Here is a 24,381-nt window from a genome sequence, read left to right as displayed (position 1 = left end):
TTCAGACACTATATTTTTACCTGTAGCTGGTGCAATTCTCTAATGTTGGCTTCACACTGCAATTGCAGGTCTCGCATTTGATTTTCATGCTTCTGGTGCTGAGCTAGTCTTTCATTTTTATGTCTCTTTTCTTCTTGAACAGCAAACTTTCAGAAAATCAGGAGAACATAAGTTAAAGCTGTATGGTGTTCATAAACAATAACACATTTGACTTATAGGAAAAATTGCTAGCATCAGCCAAATTAACATGAATAGGCTGTTAAATGTTACCCTATTCATTTCTGGTACATGTACCAAATTTGATCTTTCCTGAGCAATCTGATCTGCAAATCATATAAGTCATGATATTTGGCTCTACACCAATTAAGTAGTTTCATAGTTGGGAAACAGCTGCAGGCACAACTTTCAAAGACCTGAATTCATGAAACTGATTCAGAAGAGTATACAAGTTCTTAGAATTTCACAGATCCTTGCAATACATCTTGGTGGGAAGCGTAAGTAACTACAGTTCTACCTGTTTAAAATTAGTTGTCACCTGTTATCAATCTATCTGTCAGTGCTCATACAGCTATTGCCTTAAGCAGAGGAAGAACCTTACTTAATGTCATTTCTCTGATGTTTAATTATTGCCCCTATATATTTTGCCACAGAAAGAGAAACGGAATCATTTGTATCTGATAATAACCATGTCACCTGCGCTCTCATATTAGGTTGTCACCTGCTTAATCTTTTCACGATCCTGTTCTGGAGTGCTCGATGAATTAATTCTTAGACTTTTTTTGAACATCGCCATTCTAGTTTTTGCTTCACTACGTTGGATTTTGGGCAATCTGACTTTTTCCTGGGTTTGCTTGTTCTTCAGCTCTTCAATAAGCCTCTGGTTATATCTTTGCATTTGCTCCGTTTCCTTTTAAAAAAGTTTATTGGGAGAGAAAGATGTTTATTCAGCAGTCAGGACTTTGATTCAACTAATATAAATTTTACCCAACTCACATTAAAACATTTTATTGAAACAATTTAAGTCATCTTCAATAACATTTTAAGCCAAATCTTCGTAAGTAAACTTTTACCAATTCACATATTTAATAGTGACCACAATTCTGCCATGGTAAAATAATGGAGCGACTCTGTATAAGAAGTAGATGTATATGCAGTGCATAGGATAACTAACAGAAGAGAGGGGTGATGGAATATATATTTGGCACTGGCCATGGAAAGTAGATATGCAGCCACTGCATTAGATCTCTAGTTTGTTGCTCCTCATTTAACTACCACCATTGTTTACTGTTCTCATATGTTTGTAACATAAATGAGGCAAAGCGCAATTTCAGGGCTGTCAACTTGTCCTTTCCAGCGGACAAATTTAAGAAGCCTTTTTTGGAATTATGAACCTTAAGGTTAAATAAAACATTTTCAAGTATTATTTACATATCAAGAAAGTAAAACAGGCAAAAGGAAGGGTTATAAACTAAGGCTTTTCCCAAGTTAAAGCCCTGGGAAACTGGGATCACACTAACTTTTTCATGCCGTTTAAGCAGCTGGTGTCTTTGCAAGAAGTACTGATCTTTCAGTTGCTGTTTGAGCAGTTGATGCTTTTCCTGCAAGTGTCTCTCTTCAAGCTCCCATATTGCAGCTTCACGGACTAAAAGGAAGTAAAAAGTTTCTTTAAGGATGTCTTCAGAACTTTTTTTAAATGGAGAGTTCACATCTAGTTTTGAACAAGCAATGCATATTTACTCATGCCTAAATAATCTCAAGTTTTCAAGTGAAGTAACTGCAAACCAATCCCTGCAGAGATATATAAGGTGTCACTAAATGAAGGGCTAACCTGAGTGAAATAGTACATGACCAACATTAAACGCAGGTAGATTTGGCTGCATGAAAAACAGTGAATTCTGTATGTCATTTGAACGTGTATAATAAAATTCAAGTACATCTTAACAAGACTTCCTACTTCTTCTGAACAAACTGAAATGTAGGTCATTACTCCACAGGTATTGCTTACATGCAACCAGAGGGCGGTTTTTTGTGGTGGTACTCACTGGTACTGAGTATCAGCACCTTTCAGGGGGCTCTCCCATGTTCTGAGGAGTGAATCGGTGGAAATCAGCGCTACCCTGTGAGTACCAGGACAATTTTAAAAACAAAAAAACACTGCAGAAAACCATTATTTTCCATGGTGTTTGTACATGAGCATTATTGTGTAGTGTGGACCCAAATTTCATAAGGAAGAAGAAATACCTCTCATGAGCTGCTGCTTGTTATTTAAACAGTCCCGTTCAATGGTGGCTAGTTCAGTTTTTTGCTGTTGAATGATTTTCTTTAGTGATGCATCCAATTCTTGTTGCTGCTTCTGTACAAACTCTTGCTCCTATTAAGAATTAGCCAAAATTGAATCAAGAATGCACACTACTCATCTGTAACTTATCCTTAGTTCCAAGAAACTCAGGACAGTGTTTTATAATACAACCATAAGCACTGTTTCACCTCTGTAAGCCCACTAATTTTAAGGAACTTAAGATGGGTGTATGTCTGCTTATGGTTGCACTGTTAGCCTCACAGCTATCACATGAAGAAGGTTATACTGAGAGAAAGAGAGAATAGCACAGAGACAAAACCTTCAGTGTGTTTTATAGCTGAGCAGGAATCTGAATATGAGATCATCACAATGAAATCTAACTTTCTAGCTAAGGTCCAATTCAAACTGTATAAATGCATTTCTGAAAAATCACGAACGCACAGGGGACACACGATTTCCATTGTATCTTGTTTCAAAGCAATCCCTTTTCCAAAGTTATAATTAGGTTGAGGTGGAACTGTTCTATATGACCGATGCAGAAGCAACTACTTGTAACAATTCTTCTTGGGCTTACCAGAGCCATGGCTCATCCTTCTTCGTTACATATTTGAACAACACACCGAAATATTGTTATGCTATTAGGCAAAAAGGAAACTGAATAAAATACAATCTAATCTAGATTTCAATTCCATCTAAAGATTCTGTTAAAATCCAATGTGAATTTTTAAGGAAGACTAATCGCCAAATTAAGTTGATTTCTAACTAGAGTGAGTGGAAAAGGAAACACACAATTTTATAGCATAGCTGAAAGAACAATCCATTTCACAAGACTTTCAGAATCAGACCATGGTGCCCTACACCTTTCGCCCACTTTTTTTGCAACAGGGATGCAGAAGTTTTACTTCAGTGATTCTGGTCCACTAGGATCATCCGTGTGACCAGTACTGGAAAAACTGCTCTCATTTCACTAGAAATAAAATTCTTTACGCTTAGTGACATCAGCACATAGCCAAATCTGACTGAACTGTCATAATGTTCACACATGATCTCTAGTGGGCTGGGATGATTTGAGGAAGAATTTAACAAGAGAAACTATTAACGCTCAAGACAGCAAATGCAAAGAAAAGTGGCTGCATGCCACCAAGGAAAAACAGGTGATGTTAAGGATTTGGGGATGGATGGGGAACAGCTCCCCAGCAACTTCTTTTTAATAGAAAGCTAACCTGAAAAACAGGTCAGTATGTAAGAATACATCATTGTTTCTCTTCTGTATAATGTAAACAGGAATATTAGAAGGGACTTACAAAGTTTTATTCAGCATTCATCTTCTACAACAGTGGTTCCCAACCTGTGGGCCAGGGACCCGGGGTGGGGGTGGGGATTGCAAGAGGTCCACAAACTCATTCAGCTTGGGCAGGTTGTTGCCTTCCCTCAGCTGTTCTTTTCTCTCAGGTTTGTCTCCATGGTGGTGTGTCGGCCACAGAAGGGCTCATGACCTCCTCAACCCTGTGTGGCTCCAGCTACTGGGTGGGCTTCATCTGCCAGCTGGCTTGCTGCTGTGCAGCCGCCACCACCCCCTAACTGGGACTGCCTGCTCCATCCAGGCAAGCAGCATTGGGCCATCCTCAGCTTGAAGCCCCCAAGTGTGCACCTGTTCAGTCAGGGCTGTATGTCTACTTGTGAGAAAATTAGCTGCTCGCCAGAGGCATGGGAGGGGCACACTGCTCCCACTGCCTATCCCTTCCTATCTCTGCTGACAGTTGGAAGTATCTGCGCCCTTCAAAGAGCCATAGTTAGGCCAGTAGTGTCCTTGTAAGCCCATCAGCTGGCTTCTCTGGCTCCTTCAACATCTCTGCCAACCCAGGAAGGCCCAGAGCTACAACAGGAGACTGTCATAGGATGTAATGCCTACCTCTTGACCACTCCATGATAGCCCCTGGGGAGGGGTGACCCCAGACAGCTGAGCTCTGACTCAAGAAAAAATGCAATTCTGTTGCTCCTTAAGGTACCACTGGACCTCTCCCTTCTTTTGCCACTTAGATTAATAAATCACTACATTATCACTCCCAAGTGCCATTGCTAAGGCCAAGTGCAGGGGGAGGGGAGCTATGCATCCTTGATCATGCCTGGATCCAGCACAACTGAGAATTCTCTCCACAAGGAATATTTTGAATTGCACTTCAAACATTATTTGTGTTAGACTCTGATACCTGTATGCTCCTTAGGGAGCCAACTTGCAACTCAAAAGCAGGGTTAAAATCAATATAACTAAGCATCCAATTGTTTTCAAGGACTGAAACTTCACTGGGCATCCAAGCAAATTCCCATGAGTACAGAATAACAGATAACTGTATTAGCAAAGGGATCATTCGAGGCCGCTACACCAGTATCTCCAAACTATATAATCATACGATGCTTTCTTATATGGTGTCAAGTTATTGGTGTGTACAGTCCCTTCAGATCTCATCTATGACAGCTGTAAAACAGCATCAGCCATCTCACTAAGTGACTCTGCATAGTAACTAAATAAACATACCTTCTGTAGACCAAATAAATAATATGTCACACATATGTATTACTAGTCCTCAAATGTATACTGATGCTGTTGTTATTAATAAAACACAAATTCATTTAAAAGTGTAACTGAATACATAGTACCTTTTGTCGTTATGTATTTTCTCAATCATCCAATACTAATAGTACAACTACTTTCATGTAGGAATCTGTGAAATTTTTTGACTTTAAAAAGGGCTGCTCATACTTTAAAAGGCTGGGAACCACTGTTTTATGACACAGGCATGTTTATTTCATTTTCAACCTATTTACATGGAACATAAGAGAGCATTATGGTTCACAAAACAATGGTCTTTTAGAAGAACTGTGTGAAATAGCACAGTGATGCATCACTTTCAACCCAAAAAAAGCTGATATGGCAGTGGGGACCAGGCTTCTCACCAAGGGGTGAAAAAGGAAACTGAACAAGGAAGTGCTCAGAGAAAGAACAACGTTGGCAATGGTGCTTCACCCCCATTGCTGCGAATAAATCAGTGACAATGCGTCTGAGGCCAGGGGAGTGAGAGGTGCAGAGGCACACACCCTGAAGGCAGAGCCTGAGTAACAGACTGGCAAGACGGTTAAGACGATGTTACTTTCACCCTGGTCTCAGATGCACTCTGCCCATGTGTAGAAAAAACGCCAACCATCAAAACATGTTCAGCCAGTTTACACAACACTGGACTGAAGTGGTACATGCTAAATATGTAACATCTAACTATTTCCGAGTCCTCTGACAAATTTTAGTATCTTCTAAAGGATCATAATCAAAGTGTGCTCTGCAAACAGAATTAAAGATTTTGGGATCATGTTTAAATCTGGAATTTGGTTTAATACTTGTTGAAATTGGCATGCCAACCCATCTATAGGATGAAAAGCAAATCAGAACGTAAGAAGAAATGTTGGCAAAACAATAAAGGCTTAGTCTACCCTTTTGCAGATTTACAACAGCCTAAGCGAACAGCTAACAAGCCAAATAAAAATGCCTGAATGCTATTGCCTTTTAAACATGAGAGTATATTTATGTATAGGAACAAAACAAAATCTGCATATGAGCTCATTATAATGACATATTTTTCTTACTTTAAGTGAATCATATCTGGTATCCTGGAAGCTTCAAAGATACCAAGGAATATGAAGTTTATAGACACAAATGAGCTTATATAAGTTTAAAACACTAATACTGTCTTGGGTTGCAGGCAGAGAGAGCAATTCTTTACATGCTGACAATCATCTGACAATGTCATAAAGATGAATATCTGTGCTCTCTGCTATTTTTATTTGTTTCCCCAGGCCTTAACCAAAGCACTTTAATATGGGCAGATCTGTATATATGGCAGGATATTTACTATTAACAGCAACATTCATGAGCCACATGGCAAGCCGCTTTTAAAATAAGTAGCTTTGAATCAAGCTGAGAGGGGGATGCCCAGAAGCATCTGTCACCCATGTGCATATAAGAGGCTCACCAGATCACTGCCACTATGGTTTTTGTATTAAAAACATTTCTAGAGGCCCAAGACATGAAGCCATATGTTTCTAGATGTTTTTTCTCTTTATTATTCAGTAGTAACAATATATCTAATGATGAGCAAAAGAACAACCAAGGACTGCTCCTGGGCAGACGCAACGCTAGAGATCCTTTAGAGATATTTTTGAGAATGGAAGATACTGCAAGCCCTTCCTGATCCCGTCACCAATATAAACACTTGCATGGTTAGTGCCGTGTTGTTCCTTCACCAGCATTAACCATGGTTAGCTTGAACTAGCCTTTCATTCTAGTCTCCAAACTAGCCATGCTTAGGATCAGTGTAGACAGAATGCTATAGCCTTTTAAGAGTGTGTGCATGCATGAATGATTGTGATGATATCTATGAATCAGGGCACTCAGGTGGTTCACTGAGCTCTAATTGCTGGGCTATGAGCTTCTAAAGATCTGCCATTTTTGTTGATTTTTGGAAGAACCTATTTATATGGAAGGCACCACATTCAGCTCCATGGATGGTAATCTATGAACCTCATGAAAAAATTTCACAGGTTCAAACTGATTATCTTTTTTGTTTAATGCAGGAGACTGGATATTATACCTAAGGGACTGAACATAAAAAATCCACTACAAATCATTTATCCTACAAACTATAGGGAAAATTTGTGCCATTGTTTCTCCAGGAAACTGCTTAAACATCTGATCAGAGTCTTGGACTGCAAGCAGAAATAGATCAATGGCCACCTCTCTAAACAGGACACTTCCATAAGGAATCAACCCACTTACCAGGATTTTTGCAAAAAAAGGCAAGCTGTCTACAACTCACAACAACTTATCTCCCTGAAGAAACAGAAAGACAAAGTCTAGTCTCGTGCATGCTGCTGGCCGTAGGAACAACTCCTCCGGCAATATTGTCAACCTTCTGCAGCACATCCTCAGTCCGGCAGAGGAATTTGTTCTTTCATGAGGACTATCCTTCTGTCCCACTAAATCTACACATATAATACAGTTCTGTGGTGACTTGGAGGCCTTTCTTTGCCATCTGCATTTGAACGAGTACTTGAATCAACCCTCAGAACAGAACGTGGAAAGACAAGCAACATCTTCACAACACAACAATTCACAATCTATTGCTAACCTACTTCCATCTCCCCAACCCTCTGATGTGCATCACATTGACCACCAATTGCTACACACCCAACGTTATTGAAAGAATGACTTTATATGCACCCCCCTCCTGATGGTTGCATTGTCACATTAGATCTCTACATAGAATACCTTCATCACCAAGCCTAAACTGACATAATCAAAAAACACAATACAATCTTACCCATGCTGAAAAAATACAATAAACAGCTTCAGAAACAATCCAGACATCCAGATTAAAGAACCCGACACAGGAGAAGTTGTCATGGACAAATCTGACTACATCTAAGAGGCTGAAAGGCAACTCTCCAACACCACTTTCTATACATGGCTAACATCTGACCCCACTCAGGAATACCAAAGAGAACAAAACAGGGTTTTAAAGGAATTGCCCCCACACATACAGGAACAAATCTAAATGGACACACCATAGAAAACCTTGACCAGGCACCTTCTATATTCTGCCCAAAATACACAAGCCTGGCAACCCAGGATGTCCTGTATCTCGGACATCGGCACTATCACTGTGGAGGAGTCTGGAGACATGGACTCCATTCTCTGACCCTATGCCATCAATGCCCCCGATCACATGGCACCACAACATGCCAACATTTTCATGGCTGACTTGGATCAGCACTTTCTCAGCTCCCACCAGCAAACACCCCTTCTGTACTTGAGAAGTATGATGATATTTGCATAATCTGGTCACATGGGAAAGCAGCCCTGGAGAAATTTCACTAGGCCTTCAGCAATTCCTACCCAACCTTCAACCTGACCGTAAGTCAATCGACACAGGAAGTACATTTTCTAGACACCACTGTACAAATGCATGGTAGAAGCTTAAAAACCACCTTATACCAGAAACCTACTGATTGGCAAACATTTACATGCCTCTGGTCACCATCTCAAACACACCAACCCTCTCTACAACAGGCGTTTTTGGAATTGCAATACCCACATGATATAGTAAGAAAACAGACAAAGACAAGATGATATCAAGAGAAAACCTGTTACAAGATAGGTCCAAATGAAACAACAACAGAATGTCACTGGTAGTATTCACTTGTTCATCTTCCAATGTTATATATGTTACCCAGTGTCAGCAAGCTCCTCCACTATCTGGTTTTTAATTATTTATTTATTCAATGTTTATATCATTTCTCTTCAGTTAAGATCTGAAGTGGTTATCAACAATTATAAATGTTAAAAACAATACAAAAATATTCAATAAAATCACAATAGTTCCAAACCCAGCCCATAAAACCTTGCGAATAATATAAAAATTGCAGGTAGATAAAAATGCACAGCAATTTGCTCTACCTCAAAAAAGAATATTAGACAGCAAAGGCATGCCAGATTAGTTCTGCCTTACAGAGTTTCCGGAATACCAACAGCACGAGTGCTGTCTGACATTCAAAGGGAGTGTGCCCCAATTATGAAGGCTCTCTTCCTGGTGGAAAAAAGCCATGCCATCCCAGGGCCAGGAACCACCAGCAAGCCCTGTGAAGATGAACGAAGCAGGGGGCAGGGGGCGGCTCACAACGGGAGATCAAAGGAATGAGGGTCCCAGACCATGAAGGGCTTGAAAGGTAAGGACTAATGATAACCAGTGTGGCAGCTTCAAAATTGGTGTTATATGAGTTGACACTGGACAAACATAGGTCAGTCCCTATGCAAAAGATTAAATTGACATAAATCTGACATTTAAAATCACAATACTCAAAAACCAGTGAGAGAATGTTTTAATCTTCTAGGACATGCCACTGCTGACCTAAACGTGGCTGTCTTCAAACCGAGAAACTTCAAGGGGAGATTATAACATGAGATTGCTGAAACTGAGTTCATTCACAAATTCAGAACAATGGACGCCACTCCCCTCAGGGCTGAATAGAGCTACGGGATTCTTATCTCACTACAAATGTTAATTTCTGCTCTAATCAAAACACATTGAACAACTGTACCTTTACATCCTGACATCCTCCTTTGCTATACCCCTCCCATCTAATCAACCTGCATTGTACCTCTGCAACCTGATGCCCTTGCAACACCCCTCCCACTTTCTGGCTGGAATATAAAGGCTCAGGGATCTCCATTCTTACTTGTATTTGAAGAAGGAGGGGAGCTCTGACTCTTGAAAGCTTATATGCCACCTAAGTGTTGGTCTCTAAGATGCCACTGAACTAAAAAACTGCTGGAAGAATCTGCTTAGTTTTCATGCATAAACGCCAAGCGTTTTATGCCTCTTGCTTTGATTTGCATGCTGACTGTGAAGAACAGGAGGATTGTAAGGAGAGGGAAAATTCCTTTTTAACACCAGAAGTAACTACATAGTTAAGAAAAGGGAAGAAACGTAAGAGCTTGTTACACATTCCTAATTTAATCAATGGTTATGTAGCAGTGAAAGCTACGAAGAAGGAATTTTACACAGCTTCCATTGCATCAGCTAACTCACGCCCGGCTAAACTGTTTAATGTGGTACATTCATTGGTCTCCCTCCCAGGTGGAGACCACCACCATTTGAATCCAGCCATAAGCTGTGAGGCTTTTGTGAGCTTTTTTGCTGATAAAATCTTGCCTCTGCTGCGATTTACCAGCCACAGTTGATACAGTATGTGACAGCCCCTTGGCTGTCTTTGGGGGTGATATTCGATCACTTCAGCACTCTTTCTGGGGAAGTGGTGGACAGGATTCTGCGAGTAATGAGACCTACCACATGCCCCCTGGACCCGGGTCCGACATGGCTGGTGAAAACCAGTGTTGACAGGTTACGGGATTCCCTGGAGGCCACTGTTAATCTGTCCCTGAGCTCTGGGGTTTTCCCCCGAGCACTAAAGGAGGCGGTGGTGAGGCCTCTTTTAAAGAAACCATCACTGGATCCAGCTGACCTGCTCAGTTACTGCCCAGTTTCGAACCTCCTGTTTCTGGGTAAGGTGATTGAGCGGGCAGCGGAAAACCAGCTGCAGAATTTCCTGGAGGAGACCTCGGCCCTAGATCCCTGCCAGTCCGGTTTTCAACCGGGACACGGGATGCAGACATTGCTGGTTGCCCTCATGGATGATCTTCGCAGACATCTGGATCGAGGTGGATCGGCGCTGCTGATTTTATTAGATCTTTCAGCAGCATTCGATACGGTTGATTATGATCTTTTGACCCACCGCCTCACCTATGTGGGAATTCAAGGGACAGCACTACAGTGGCTTGTCTCTTTTCTTCACGGTCGGGGACAGAGGGAGGCGCTAGGGGATAAGCTATCATCCCGTCGGCCACTAGTATGTGGTGTGCCGCAGGGGGCGATACTCTCCCCATTATTGTTTAACATCTATATGTGCCCCCTTGCCCAGTTGGTGCGAAGTTTCGGGCTCGGGTGCCACCAATATGCGTATGACACCCAGCTGTATCTGTGGATGAACGGCCAGCCTGGATCGGCCCCAGATGTCTTGAAGCATGCTTTCGAAGCTGTGGCTGGATGGTTGAGGCAAAGTTGGCTGAAGCAAAATAAAGCATGTGGGATGGAGAATATTCTACCTCTTCTCCCTTAAAGTCCCAACAGTCACTCACCATGGGAAAAAGAGAAAATAAAACCAGTGCTTGATAATATCTTACACTACTGTTCAAGACAGAGAAACAAGTGAACACAAAGGGTGTTTCTATTTCTGCCTCATGGGTAGGATGCCTCCTCCTATGAGGCAGAGCAGGGAAACCCCATTCTGAGGTAATATCAGGAAGCTTCCTGGAAAATGACTACGTTTCACAGCACACAGAAAAGCAAAAATGTAGCTTTTGGTTTGCATATGTGCCAAAAAATCAACAAGTTAAGTTTATATAATTTGTTTATGGCAGACACATCTTTGAGCATTTGAGCTCTTTTTTTTTAGAAATCAATTTTATCTACATTACTCAGCACATATGAGCAAAAGAAAAAGCAGAGAACACAAGCTAAAACTACGGAGGAAAATATCCATGGTTTGGTATGTTGAACTTACATCCTGCATTACTGCATTGAAGAGTGTACATGAGGACAACTGAAAAGACTGAACCATAACCTGAGCAACGCCCTGTGGAGCAGAATACAATGCACTTCCCAGGTCAGAATGTCAGCGTACACCTTGCACTCAAAAACAGAATATTAATAATGTGACCGAAGGCCTAATTGCTTAAGCAAAATAACAAATATTGCACATCGTGAAAGTTGCTCTCATACTGAATCATTTCTGAAAACTTCTGGCAGGGTTTTCATAGCAAGAGACTAACAGAGGTGGTTTGCCATTGCCTGCCTCTGCAACCCTGGTCTTTGTTGGCGGTCTCCATCCAATTACTCTACTGCAATAAACTCTCCTTAACACTGGCTAGATATAAGTGAGCTTGATTTTTGCATAGAAGTATGCATTACTATCAACAACTTTTTCTTGAAAAAAGGAAAAATCTGCACCTTAAGGGGAATTAAGTGCAAGCAAGAAAGCTACTCTAATTAGAGTGCCATGCACTCAAGCTCTGCCTATATTACTTGTTTGGAGTCTTCGCCTTGCTCAAATATTCTGGCTAAATTCTCTAGCACTTAGGTTCAGTGCTAGAGAATTTGCCTCTTCAACTAGAAACCAAGACAAAATTGGTTTTAAAAGTATGAATGCAAGATATTACTGATTAGATTAATTAAAAAGGTAAAGGTAATCCCTTGAGCAAGCACCGAGTCATTACTGACCCACGGGGGACGTCGCATCACGACGTTTTCTTGGCAGACTTTTTAAGGGGTGGGTTGCCATTGCCTTCCCCAGTCATCTACACTTTATCCCCAGAAAACTGGGTACTCATTTTACCCACCTCAGAAGGATGGAAGGCTGAGTCAACCTTGAGCTGGCTACTTGAACCCAGCTTCCGCCGGGATCGAACTCAGGTTGTGAGCAAAGCTTGGGCTGCAGTACTGCAGCTTACCACTCTGCAAAGGCATTGTTTTGATTATCAGAAGTGATCTTAATTTAGTCTAAGATTTTGTATAGCAGCAATCTTAAAAAGTAAACATATTTGAACTCCAATTCACTGTGTATATCATACAAATCTTTACACATATTCCAGACTCTGTATCCTGCTACAAGTGGAACAATTAAATGCACAAGATGTCACCTTATAACTGTATGCCAGAACTAAAGTTGATCAGTACTTAACGTGAACAGCAGAGACACTTACATTGCCTGGGATAAAGGATTCAGCTGTAAAGATTGTGAAATGTACCATCAAAAGCAGATTCCCTTATTGTATGCATTTGATAAATGTTTTCCTTTATGCTAAATGTTTTGAATAACGTGGGCATTACAACCCACTTTACATATATATAAAATACACACACACAAAACATATTTACCTGAAGATACAAATCATCAGCCCTCCTTTAATACAACAGAATGTTAATGAATTTGGATATATGTCTATAGCTAAAGGTGGCTAAACAGCTAAGGTATTGTGCTTCTATTTATACAATATTCACTATGTGGGATGATTCTCAGGAAAAATTAATATCAAATTCACTCTAAACACACAGAAAAATGGTTAAAGCCATGTGAACAAAAGCGGCTTTGAGGATTTTAGAAGCATGAAGCTGCTGCTGTTACCTGAGCATGCTGGGATTGGGTAAGCTCTTCTTTCTTGCGTTTCATGAGCTCTTTTCTCAGCTCTTTTGGTGCTTTCTCCACTTCATTAAAAACCTACAGTGCACAAGCATGCAGAAGGTGGGGAAAAGAACCCTTTTTCTCCACAGCAAGCATGTATGGTCAATACAAGAGAAGCAGATCAAGCACTAAAAGGTATCAAAAGCATGCATCAGAGCCAGAAGAGTTAGCTTGGTAATAAGTGAACTAAGTAAGCAGACATGCAGGAAGCATATGCTGGTTGCATTCCAAAGAATAGTTAGACTAAATTCAGGTTTCATGCAAATGTTAATGATGTGCAATCACAAACAATTTTTACCTAGTGTAAATAGTATCTACAAGATGTAAATCAGGATAGTCACTAAAATATGAACTATGTTGCAGTGATAACAGAAAAGGTTTTACTGTCATGGCTAAAGCTCCAAAATAGCTGGATGTTTGGATTAATATCACTTGAAAAAACAGCAACTGCTGACATTTGTGCCAAGCTGAGATAAAGAACTTTCATTAAAGCTGTAATCACTTCAAAAGGACATTTTTATACCACACAGGTAATTTTTCAGTTTCAGAAGGTTATCTAGATATCGCCATTCAAAGAAAATGTCCATTAGACTATGTTTCATATATATCAAAGATAATCTTGTAGAGAAATCAAGTGATTGGATGGTAACAGATTAAATTGATCAGATGTCCCCAATGTGGTGCTCATGGGCATGGTTGTGCCTGCCAACACCTTTCATGGTGCCTGCCAAGTGTTTTTAGGAAATGGGTGGGGTCAGGTGGGGCTTTTGCCAAGCATGGCTTCTAATTGGCCACTGGAGTACTGTTCAGCAGTGCAGTTTTTTAAAAACATTGCTTTGGCACAAGGATCTGCACTGTGTGACTGCAGGTAAGCTGTAGCAGCCATTTTGTGGCTGGCTCCATCTCCTGCAGTAGCCATTTTGTGGCAACCATATTGTTACTGCGCCTACCATATTGTGTTAGAACTCCAAATGTGCTCACAGGCTCAAAAAGGTTGGGGAAATAGATTATTAAAAGTCTGATTGCATTGTTTCAGATTTTTATGGAGAGAATATTTACAATAGATGCGTTTTCTTCAAAATAACTATAAAGCTCACAACTATTCAAGAACAAATGACTGTTTATCACTGGAAGAACCCTCAGAAAAAATACAGCCCAAGTCACCACATGCTATTCCTCTTTATATGAAAAGATTTATTTGAGCACATTAAATGTCTTCACCAACTTCCCCTTAAGACCCAATCACCAGTAGAGACTCAAAGCGCAAGAAGTTCAGCAAAGGAAAAGTTAATATTGTACAGATTTAAAAATATACACACAACTGATATATCTAAGACAGTTTCTTTACTGTACTAACATTACATAATGCTTGGTATCAAAGTACTGGAAACAGTATAATGTGCCAAGAGGTATTTACAGGCAGAGGGTCTAGAAGTCTGCCCAACTGTGACCTTGTCATATGAGTAACTGGGAGTTGAGAACCAGAATGGCTTTTTTGTTTGAAAAGTGACTCTAGCCATCAAGGCTGTAAACCTAAAGACTGCAGGATATGGGCTTTCTACAAACCACTCAGAAACCAACACATTGCTTCTTTACTTTGCATAGCTATTGGCCTCAATCTAGTGTAAATCAAATCATTAAAAAAATGAACTGATCTTATAATTATGTATTCTGTACTGAACCTGAATTAAATCCAAGTCAAACTGGTTTTGCTTCTTTAAATTTACTTCCATTTCAATGCTTAATATGTATTGTATTTTAAACCAGAGGTAGCATCTTGCTATAAATTTCACAAATGGAGTTACATATGTAATGAAAATTGCTGATTTACGATTTTCTAAGGCAGAAAAGTAACATCCCATTGTACAGAGTTCTAGACCCCACCCTGCTGTAAAATTATCTTTTTGTATCCACACAAAAAAGTTAAAAACGAATAAACATTTTATAGAAGTACTTTTTACACAAACTCATACTTAACATCTTCACTTTTGTACCATCATAACCATCCAATAGATCTGCTGGTCAAAATTTGAAGAGGCACATTGCCAGATCTGAATGCATTGGATTTGGAGAGTCTTCTGTCCATCATTTCTCCACACTAAATCTATTTTAAAAGGCCCACTGCATAACCAATCTGGACGGAGCCATTACCTTTCTCAACCATCAAAACAGTGAACTTTGAAATCAAGGAAGGAATCTTGAAATCAAGGCTGATGGCAGCTACTATTCTTACTCATATATTAAGAGTTCTTTGCATATATTTAGAGTTGCTATGAGTCCTTCAAAAAGCAAGATACTTTCCAGTGCTAAAAACACAGGGCTGGATCCCAGTCATTGCAAGCAGAGCTCCACTTACAGAAGGTATCTTTGCTACCGTTCCCCTTCTTTTTAAAAAGCCATAAAATTGGGAAACTTTGTAGAACAGAGAGCTGCAGACAGGGGGCTGAAGTAGGAAGGAGGAACTGGTAGAAATCCAACTCCACTTTAACCAGTGCTCTCACAAGAGCAAAGGGCAATTTCTGTCAACTCTCCCTTCAGCATTCCTCCATACTATTCAAAGGCACCCTTCTGGGGCTGAAGAAAGAGAAAGATAACAAAGATTCTATTTGAGACTCCCACTTCACCTGAAGTATTCTGTATCCAGTACCACTCAGGAATTTGATGAGGAAATGACTTTTTTGTTACAAACCATACTTCTCTTCTAAATAAGTGGCCTTTACCTCTTTTTTTCTGTTTTTCAACACATTCTGGAACTTTGTCAGCTCTTTCTCTTGTTCCGATTTGATGCGTTTTGCTTCATCACGTAAGCGATTTGTATGCTCTTGTTCCAAACGTTCTATTGTCTGTTTTTGCTGTTTTTCTAAGTTTTCAATTTCTTGGTCATATTGCCGCTTCTTACTCTGGAAAACAAACAGGCATTTACTTACAGACCTAAATCTGATGTGCTGAAGAAAAAGGCTCCATATGTAAAAACATGCCTATGCCTGTATGCCACCATTTAAGAAAGTGGTAAGGGAACTTGCCACATAATGATGTATTGTCGAAGGCTTTCACGGCCGGAGAACGATGGTTGTTGTGGGTTTTCTGGGCTGTATTGCCGTGGTCTTGGCATTGTAGTTCCTGATGTTTCGCCAGCAGCTGTGGCTGGCATCTTCAGAGGTGTAGCACCAAAAGACAGAGATCTCTCAGTGACTGCTGGCGAAACGTCAGGAACTACAATGCCAAGACCACGGCAATACAGCCCGGAAAACCCACAACAACCATTGCCACATAATGGTTCGTGGTTATTTAAAATTTCTTGGAAATTTTATTTCAGAGAGAATTTAGCCAATGCCTTTACTCTCTAAATCTTACATTAATTCCATGAGGCTAATACTTAAACAATTCTTCTCCATCTACAAAACTCAGGGTCAATTTTATATAGTTCAGAAAAATTGAAGAAATCTTAAGCTTCTCAAGTAGGCCTAATATTGCAAGAGATTACTTTATTTCAGAGTATGTACATTTCAGGTAATCTGAAATTCAGCTTCACAAGAGAACACATCCTATCTATTTTGCTATGAGTATATTGATTGGTCTTGATATTTTTGTGTGACTTCTAGTAGAACAGGCCATTCTTCAGATTACCAAAGCAACAGCATATTAAGACTCTGAAAAGGCATTCGCACAAAATAACACTAAGCAGGATTTTTTAAAAGGGCTTTCACATTCCTTGAAATCCTAATCTTCACCTAAAAATATTAGTGTGTGCAAATTTGGCACAGCATTATGAGTAAATGCACTCAAAATGAAGACCCTACAAAATACATGCCAGTGGTCAAAAATAAGAATCTTACTGTCATTTCCTGTTCAAAGCGCCTAAACATCTGTTCTCGTTGCTGTAACAGTTTATTACTGAGCTGCTGTTGATTTCGCTGCTCTTCTTTTTGAAGAAATCGTAATTCCCCGCAATTCTTGCCGCCTGACAGGCATGAGAAGGGGAGTAGTATTGAGAGAAAGAAGAAAGCACACAGGGAAACCCATGATCAGTATAGCCAGCATTTGTGTTTTATTCTCAAACATTTTTATTTATTTATGTACAATATTTGCATGCTGCCTTTCTGTCCAAATTAAGCCACCATATGTATAGTCTTATGTTTAAATAAAAAACAAAGGGTTTCTTCCTTGAATAAATAGACCAACTTATTAAAATCAATTTAACAGGATTTGAAATAATTTCTTTGCTGTAATACAGTGAAATCAATCCTCATATTTGAAACGGAGATTTTTCAAACTTACCGAAGATACCGTAATTCTTCACTTTTAGAATCGTTGTCAGTGACTATTTTAGAAGTAGTGACGCTTACTTCTACTCCATCAACAACAAACTTGCGAGTTTTCTTTAAAGTTTTCTTGTGTTTTTTAGTTTCCTAAATAAAAGATGATGCATTGCTCACTTTTAAATGCATGTAACCCTGTAAAATTACATTTTTAAGTAACAACACAATCATTAATTATATAAAAGACTGAAGCCCTTAACTTCTTTTCACAAGACAGGCAAAGATAAACTGAAGTGAGGTATTGATCTTAACTTTATTTATCTTTATTTATGCCCCACCTTTCTCCTCAATGTGGATCCAAAGCAACTTACATAATTCTCCTGTCCTCTATTTTTAGTTTACAACAAACCCTGCAAGGTAGGTTAAACTGAGTGTGTATGACTGGCCCAAGATCACCCAGTGAGCTTCCATGGTAGAGCAGGAAATCAAACCTGGATCGCCTGGATCCTAGTCCATCTCTCTAGCCATTCAACTGGCTCCCTCTCAAAGTGTTAATCTCCATTAGACCTATTTATTCTATTTCTGGACTTGTTCTATAGTAGTTTAAAGTTAACTGTTGAACTTATCAATACATAAGGCAGTATACAAATGCCTTAAAAACATCAAGACGTTGTACATTAGCATTTGACAGTTTGGGAATATGGAAATGAAAAGAATTAAGCACCATCGTCCTATATCATTTTCCCCATTTACTTATGGATGTACACATAACAGGTTTATACTGTGCATATTTTTAAAACTGAGGTTACTGACTCTTACCTGTAAAGATATTGAACCACTATCCTTGTTTTTAGTGAGGAAGCTGGAAATGGACAAGTTCAAATCGATGCTGCTGTTGTCAGCAGTGGAACCAGTGCCTGAATCGGTATCGTTTTCTTTAGAGCTTTCAGGATCTAGCTGCCGTGAATTTTCAACACTACACTGAATGCCTAACTTATCTTTTGCTTCATTTTCTACACAACTAATGTGAATTTTGGGTACTGGAGATAACTCAGTTGCTTGTGGCTGTTTGATGGCTATATCAGACTTTACATCACTTGAAACTAATGGAAAGTCTGTGCCTATTGGAATGTCAGCCTTGTTGCTTTCCTCAGCAATTTCTAATTTATGGTCAGATTCTCCAATTTGGTGTTCAGTGTTGCTTTTCTCAATTGTGCTTTTCTCCTCAACATGCTGTGTGTCATGTTCCACAGACTCTGGCTCATCTTCCATTTCTGATGAAACTTTGATATCTATTTCCTTTACTTCAGTCGCCCTATCCACACTTCTCTCAACTAGCTGCTGAACAGAATCGATTACTTGACCTTCATCTTTCACTGGAGTTGGTTCAGAGGAACCTTTTTCCTGAGTTTCCTCAGCAATATTCTCTGTTGACTTCTGTACACTTTCAAACATTTTGTCTACATCACTGTTCAAAGATTCCCCAGCACTCTCACTCTCTGCAACTTTGCTGGTACCCTCTTGTATTTTCCCCTGCACTGTATCTGTCACCTGAGACTCACCAGTAACAACAGTAATTTCTTTTCTCTGAACTTCAGATTCTATCTGGCCACTTTTTGCACATATGCTATCTTGCAACTCCTTAATTTCTTGAATTCCTTCAACTTTCATCTCTTCCCCTGCTCCATGTTCTTGAAAGTCCGCACTACGACATTTTTCTTCCGTCTCCAGAGCCTCATTAGGAATTACTTCTGTGATGTCTGCATTGCTGCCTTCAGGTTCAGGTGTTATTTTTTGTGTGTTTTCAGACACTGATTCATTTGCAAAGTCATTTCCTTCGTTGGGTTCAACATCTGTTTCAGATACTACTGCATCAATTTCTTCTTCTTTGTTCTGTGATACAAAATCCTCTATCAATACTATATTTTGAATATTATTTTTAACTCTACTTTTCTTTGCTTCCTCATCTTCTCCCAGTAAAACGGATCCATTCTGCAGCTTTTCAGTATGCTCCTGGGGGGTATCAGATAAGCTTTCACTGGATTTCTCAATTTCAATTCTGTTGAACTCAACTGTCATTTTATCATTTACAGGCATATCAGTACTAGTCTCTACAGTGGATGTATGTTCTGTTTTTTCAGAAACAGATTCCAGAAGGCAGGTATTCTGTGACAGTTTATCCTCTTCTGAGCTTGCAATGCTGAGGTCAGATGAGGCTCGCTTATTTGCAGGTAACTGCTAAAATGTGCATTGAAAAGTTGATTAGCTTTTTAAAGTTATAAAGCATCAGCAATATCAAGTTTTATAATCGCCTGAGCACAGTTACATTTACAATCAATAACCATTCATGATGTCACCCTCTAAACATGTATCTTGTAAAAGTTTCACATCACTACTTCACACTTCGTAGCACTTCTTGAACTTAAAGAGGGAGCTTTCTAATCAGAGGGATTAAGTAATAAAGCTTTTTACATGGTTACTATCATGATTCGTCTTACCAAGGAAAACAATCTATCAGTGTGTTAAAATGAACATTTCTCAAGTCAAAAAACAAGAGGCTATTAAAAATTTGTAGACTACTTAACGAGAAAACCTCTAAGGGTGCGCGCACACACAAAAAAAGGTAAATCTGAACTGAGAATACTGAACCAGAGAAAATACTGAATTGATTCTCTAGTTTGGTTTGGTACTATAGCAGAAATGCAATAAAATCTAGCCATTGTTTCCTATGGGAAAATCAATCGGGGACTATCTAGTGGTCTGGAGGGTGTGTGTGTCATTTTCCAACCAAACTTCACCAAATTTGCAAGGTGCCTACTCTTGACTGTCCTCTAAAGACTCCCCAGGTTTCATAAAGATTGGACCCTGGGGGTCAATTTTATGATTCCACAAAGAAGGTACCCCCAGACACTCTCATTTATTCCCTAAGGGGAAAACGCTAGGGTCTATTCTGGGAATGGGGGCAACATTTTTCAAGCAAACTCCACCAAATTTGCAGGGGACCTACTCCTAACTGTCAAAACTGACTCCTGCTAGAGAAACAAACGGCAGCAAGACTGCTATGGCCAAGGCACACTCCCAAAAGAAAGCTGAGCTTATCCCAGAGAAAGCCCAACAGAACCAAACTGAAGCTTGTGGATGGGTACTGCTTGTTCTGTTCTGTAACGTTCCCCCACTGGTGGAACTCAGTGCCTGCCTGCTGTGATGACACTAGCTCTGTTGGGCTAAACTGCAATGGTGTCCCTTGCCTTGGTTTGCTTTGGGTGGAATTGGTGTGATTCTCTGGTGTGAGGTTGGCCCCCTTGCTTCACTTTGGTTCTGGAGGGAGGGATTCCCATGCTTAAGTTTTGATTCTACTGGGCTTTCTCTGGGATGAGCTCAGCTTGTATTAAAAGTGTGCCTTGGCTGTGGCAGCCGTGCCTCAACTTTGACTTTTCCCCATAGGAAACAATGTAGAGGTTGGGGGCATCTTTTGGGGGGGCTATAGAATTGGCCCCCAGGGTCCAATCTTCGTGAAATTTTGGGGGGCGGGGGTCTTTAGAGAATGATCAGGAGTAGGCATCCAACAAATCTGGTGAAATTTGGTTGAAAATAACCCCTCCCCTTTCCATAGGAAAAAAATGGGCAAATTTTACAGAATTAATGTATTGTCGAAGGCTTTCACGGCCGGAGAACGATGGTTGTTGTGGGTTTTCCGGGCTGTATTGCCATGGTCTTGGCATTGTAGTTCCTGATGTTTCGCCAGCAGCTGTGGCTGGCATCTTCAGAGGTGTAGCACCAAAAGACAGAGATCTCTCTGTGTCACAGTGTGGAAAAGATGTTGGCAGGTCATTTGTATCTACTCAGGAGGGGTGGGGTTGAGCTGAGTCATCCTGTAAGAGTTTCCCAGGGTGTGGAATGCTAATGGCGGGAGGCTTCCCTGTATCCTGAGGAGGTTCTTTTGCATATGGATTGGTGCTTGATATGCTAATCTTCTCTGCAGGGCTATTGTCGAGTATAGAGTGTTTTGTCAGCCTGGTGTTTTTCAGAACTGGAAACCATGCTCTGTTCATTCTTAAGGTTTCTTCTTTCCTGTTGAAGTTTTGCTTATGCTTGTGAATTTCAATGGCTTCCCTGTGCAGTCTGACAAAGTAGTTGGAAGTGTTGTCCAGTATTTTGGTGTCCTGGAATAAGATACTGTGCCCTGTTTGAGTTAGGCTATGTTCAGCCACTGCTGATTTTTCAGGTTGTCCAAGTCTGCAGTGTCTTTCATGTTCTTTTATTCTTGTCTGGATGCTATGCTTTGTGGTCCCGATGTAAACTTGTCCACAGCTGCAGGGTATACGGTATACTCCTGCAGAGGTGAGGGGGTCTCTACTGTCTTTTGCTGATCGTAGCATCTGTTGTATTTTTCGGGTGGGTCTGAATACTGCTTGGAGGTTATGCTTTTTCATAAGCTTTCCCATCTGATCAGTAATTCCTTTGATATATGGCAAAAACACTTTTCCTGTAGGGGACTGTTTTTCCTTGGTTGTTTGATTCATCCTGGGTTTGATTGCTCTTCGGATTTCATTTCTGGAGTAGCCATTTGCCTGAAGTGCGTGGTTTAGATGATTAATTTCCTCATATCCGTCTTGCGCGATCCACTAATGTTTTCATTATGCCTCTTTTCTGTCGGGGGTGGTGATTGGAGTTTTTGTGTAAGTACCGATCAGTGTGAGTTGGTTTCCTGTAGACCTTGTGACCTAACTGAAAGTTTGCTTTGCGGATGACCAAGGTATCCAGAAATGGGAGTTTTCCCTCGATTTCTTTCTCCATTGTGAATTGTATATTCCGGTGGATGTTGTTGAGATGATTAAAAAAACCCATCAATTCTTCCTCCCCATGGCTCCAAATGACAAACCGGAACCATACACTAGGTTTGTGGGGTGCTGATTCTAGAGCTGTTTTTTCAAAATGTTCCATTTAGAAGTTTGCTATAACTGGGCTGAGAGGGCTCCCCATGGCCACCCCATCCATCTGTTCATAGAATTCGTTATCCCATTGGAAGTAACTGGTTGTCAGACAATGATGGAATAAGGCTGTTACATCCTCTGGGAAAATCTGATTAATAAGTGCAATAGTGTTTTTGCCATATATCAAAGAAATTACTGATCAGATGGGAAAGCTTATGAAAAAGCATAACCTCCAAGCAGTATTCAGACCCACCCGAAAAATACAACAAATGCTACGATCAGCAAAAGACAGAAGAGACCCCTTCACCTCTGCAGGAGTATACCGTATACCCTGCAGCTGTGGACAAGTTTACATCGGGACCACAAAGCGTAGCATCCAGACAAGAATAAAAGAACATGAAAGACACTGCAGACTTGGACAACCTGAAAAATCAGCAGTGGCTGAACATAGCCTAACTCAAACAGGGCACAGTATCTTATTCCAGGACACCAAAATACTGGACAACACTTCCAACTACTTTGTCAGACTGCACAGGGAAGCCATTGAAATTCACAAGCATAAGCAAAACTTCAACAGGAAAGAAGAAACCTTAAGAATGAACAGAGCATGGTTTCCAGTCCTGAAAAACACAAGGCTAACAAAACACTCTATACTCGACAATAGCCCTGCAGAGAAGATTAGCACATCAAGCACCAATCCATATGCAAAAGAACTTCCCCAGGATACAGTGAAGCCTCCCGCTATTAGCATTCCACACCCTGGGAAACTCTTACAGGATGACTCAGCTCAACCCCACCCCTCCTGAGTAGATACAAATGACCTGCCAACATCTTTTCCACACTGTGACACAGAGAGATCTCTGTCTTTTGGTGCTACACCTCTGAAGATGCCAGCCACAGCTGCTGGCGAAACGTCAGGAACTACAATGCCAAGACCATGGCAATACAGCCCGGAAAACCCACAACAACCATTTACAGAATTAATTCAGTAAAGAATTCAGAATACCGAATCTGATTTGTTTATTTGGTATTTTGATTTGAAATAGCTGGATTTGAAATCAGGCAAAATCAGGCAGTAGCTGGATTTGAAATCAGGCAAAATTTGGTATTTTAAACTGAATTCCAAACCGAACTGCACATCCCTATATTCCTCTTTTGTGCAATGAAGCTGGGTTTGATCAATGGAGTTCCAATCACAGATCAGATCTTTGCCTTCTCCATGTCATAAAAAACGCTGCTCCTGAAATTTCAGAAAACCTTGGGAAATAACATAAAATGAAGCAAAGGCCCCTTTTCCACTTACAGTTTAAAGCATCATTTTTGAGCAATCAGGGCGATCACAGTGGCTTCAGCTGGGCGCTGGCTCCTTTCACACTGTTCCCAGCAGTTTTGATTTGGCCTCATGATTCCTTTCAGACCTGCCTCGAAGCCTCTGTTCAGTTTTGGGCTTTTGGGGCACTGCAGTGCACATCATTTTTTTTTTTTAAAACTTTGAGCATGTGTAGTAACGTTTCTATGATGCTACATCTTCGGACCGACAAGGCCCCCCATGTCCCCCCTTCAACCACCCACCCCACCCCACTCTTCCCAGGGGTAAGGCAGGACTTCCCTCCCAAGAGGTAAGGCACAGTGGGGGGGAGCAGACTCATACTCACTCCCGGCTCAGATGAGACACACCAAGTCATGGCTTGGCTGCCCGCTCTTGTGCTCTGCAGCCTGGCTGCTGAGAAAGAGAGTTGCTCCAGCTGAGCTTTGGCTCACTGCACACTTAGCTGAGATGCTCTCCTGCTCAACAGCCAGCCTGTAGAGCAGGAGAGCGGGCACCCCAGCCAAGCCGCGGCTTGGCGCATCTCAACTGAGCATACAGCAAGCCAGGGCTCAGCTGGGGCAGCTTGCAGAGCAGAAAAGTGGGCGCGTCCAGCCAAGCTGCAACACCACATGTCTCAGCTGAGCCAGGGTGGCTATGAGTCTGCTCCCCCGCAACTGTGCCTTACCCCTGGGATGAGTGGGGTGGGGGTGGATGAAGGGGAGGAATTGGGGAAGC

The 24,381-nt window shown here is 40.8% G+C and overlaps 1 protein-coding gene across 1 annotated transcript in view; it reads right to left on the bottom strand.

Annotated features, from left to right (window-relative positions):
• SLK (STE20 like kinase) overlaps window positions 1-24,381 on the bottom strand; it is a 69,261-nt gene that overhangs the window by 6,314 nt on the left and 38,566 nt on the right. Inside the window, 10 exon segments of the mRNA XM_054982261.1 lie at window positions 21-146; window positions 719-907; window positions 1,518-1,642; window positions 2,242-2,371; window positions 13,088-13,180; window positions 15,865-16,044; window positions 16,981-17,088; window positions 17,090-17,105; window positions 17,423-17,553; window positions 18,223-19,641. Of these exon segments, the coding sequence (XP_054838236.1) occupies window positions 21-146; window positions 719-907; window positions 1,518-1,642; window positions 2,242-2,371; window positions 13,088-13,180; window positions 15,865-16,044; window positions 16,981-17,088; window positions 17,090-17,105; window positions 17,423-17,553; window positions 18,223-19,641 (2,517 nt within the window).

Source organism: Eublepharis macularius, chromosome 6 (assembly GCF_028583425.1).
Source record: "Eublepharis macularius isolate TG4126 chromosome 6, MPM_Emac_v1.0, whole genome shotgun sequence".
Classification (NCBI taxonomy): Eukaryota; Metazoa; Chordata; class Lepidosauria; order Squamata; family Eublepharidae; genus Eublepharis; species Eublepharis macularius.
The sequence above is the reverse complement of the archived record's forward strand: the minus strand, read 5'-3'. Positions and strand labels throughout refer to the sequence as shown.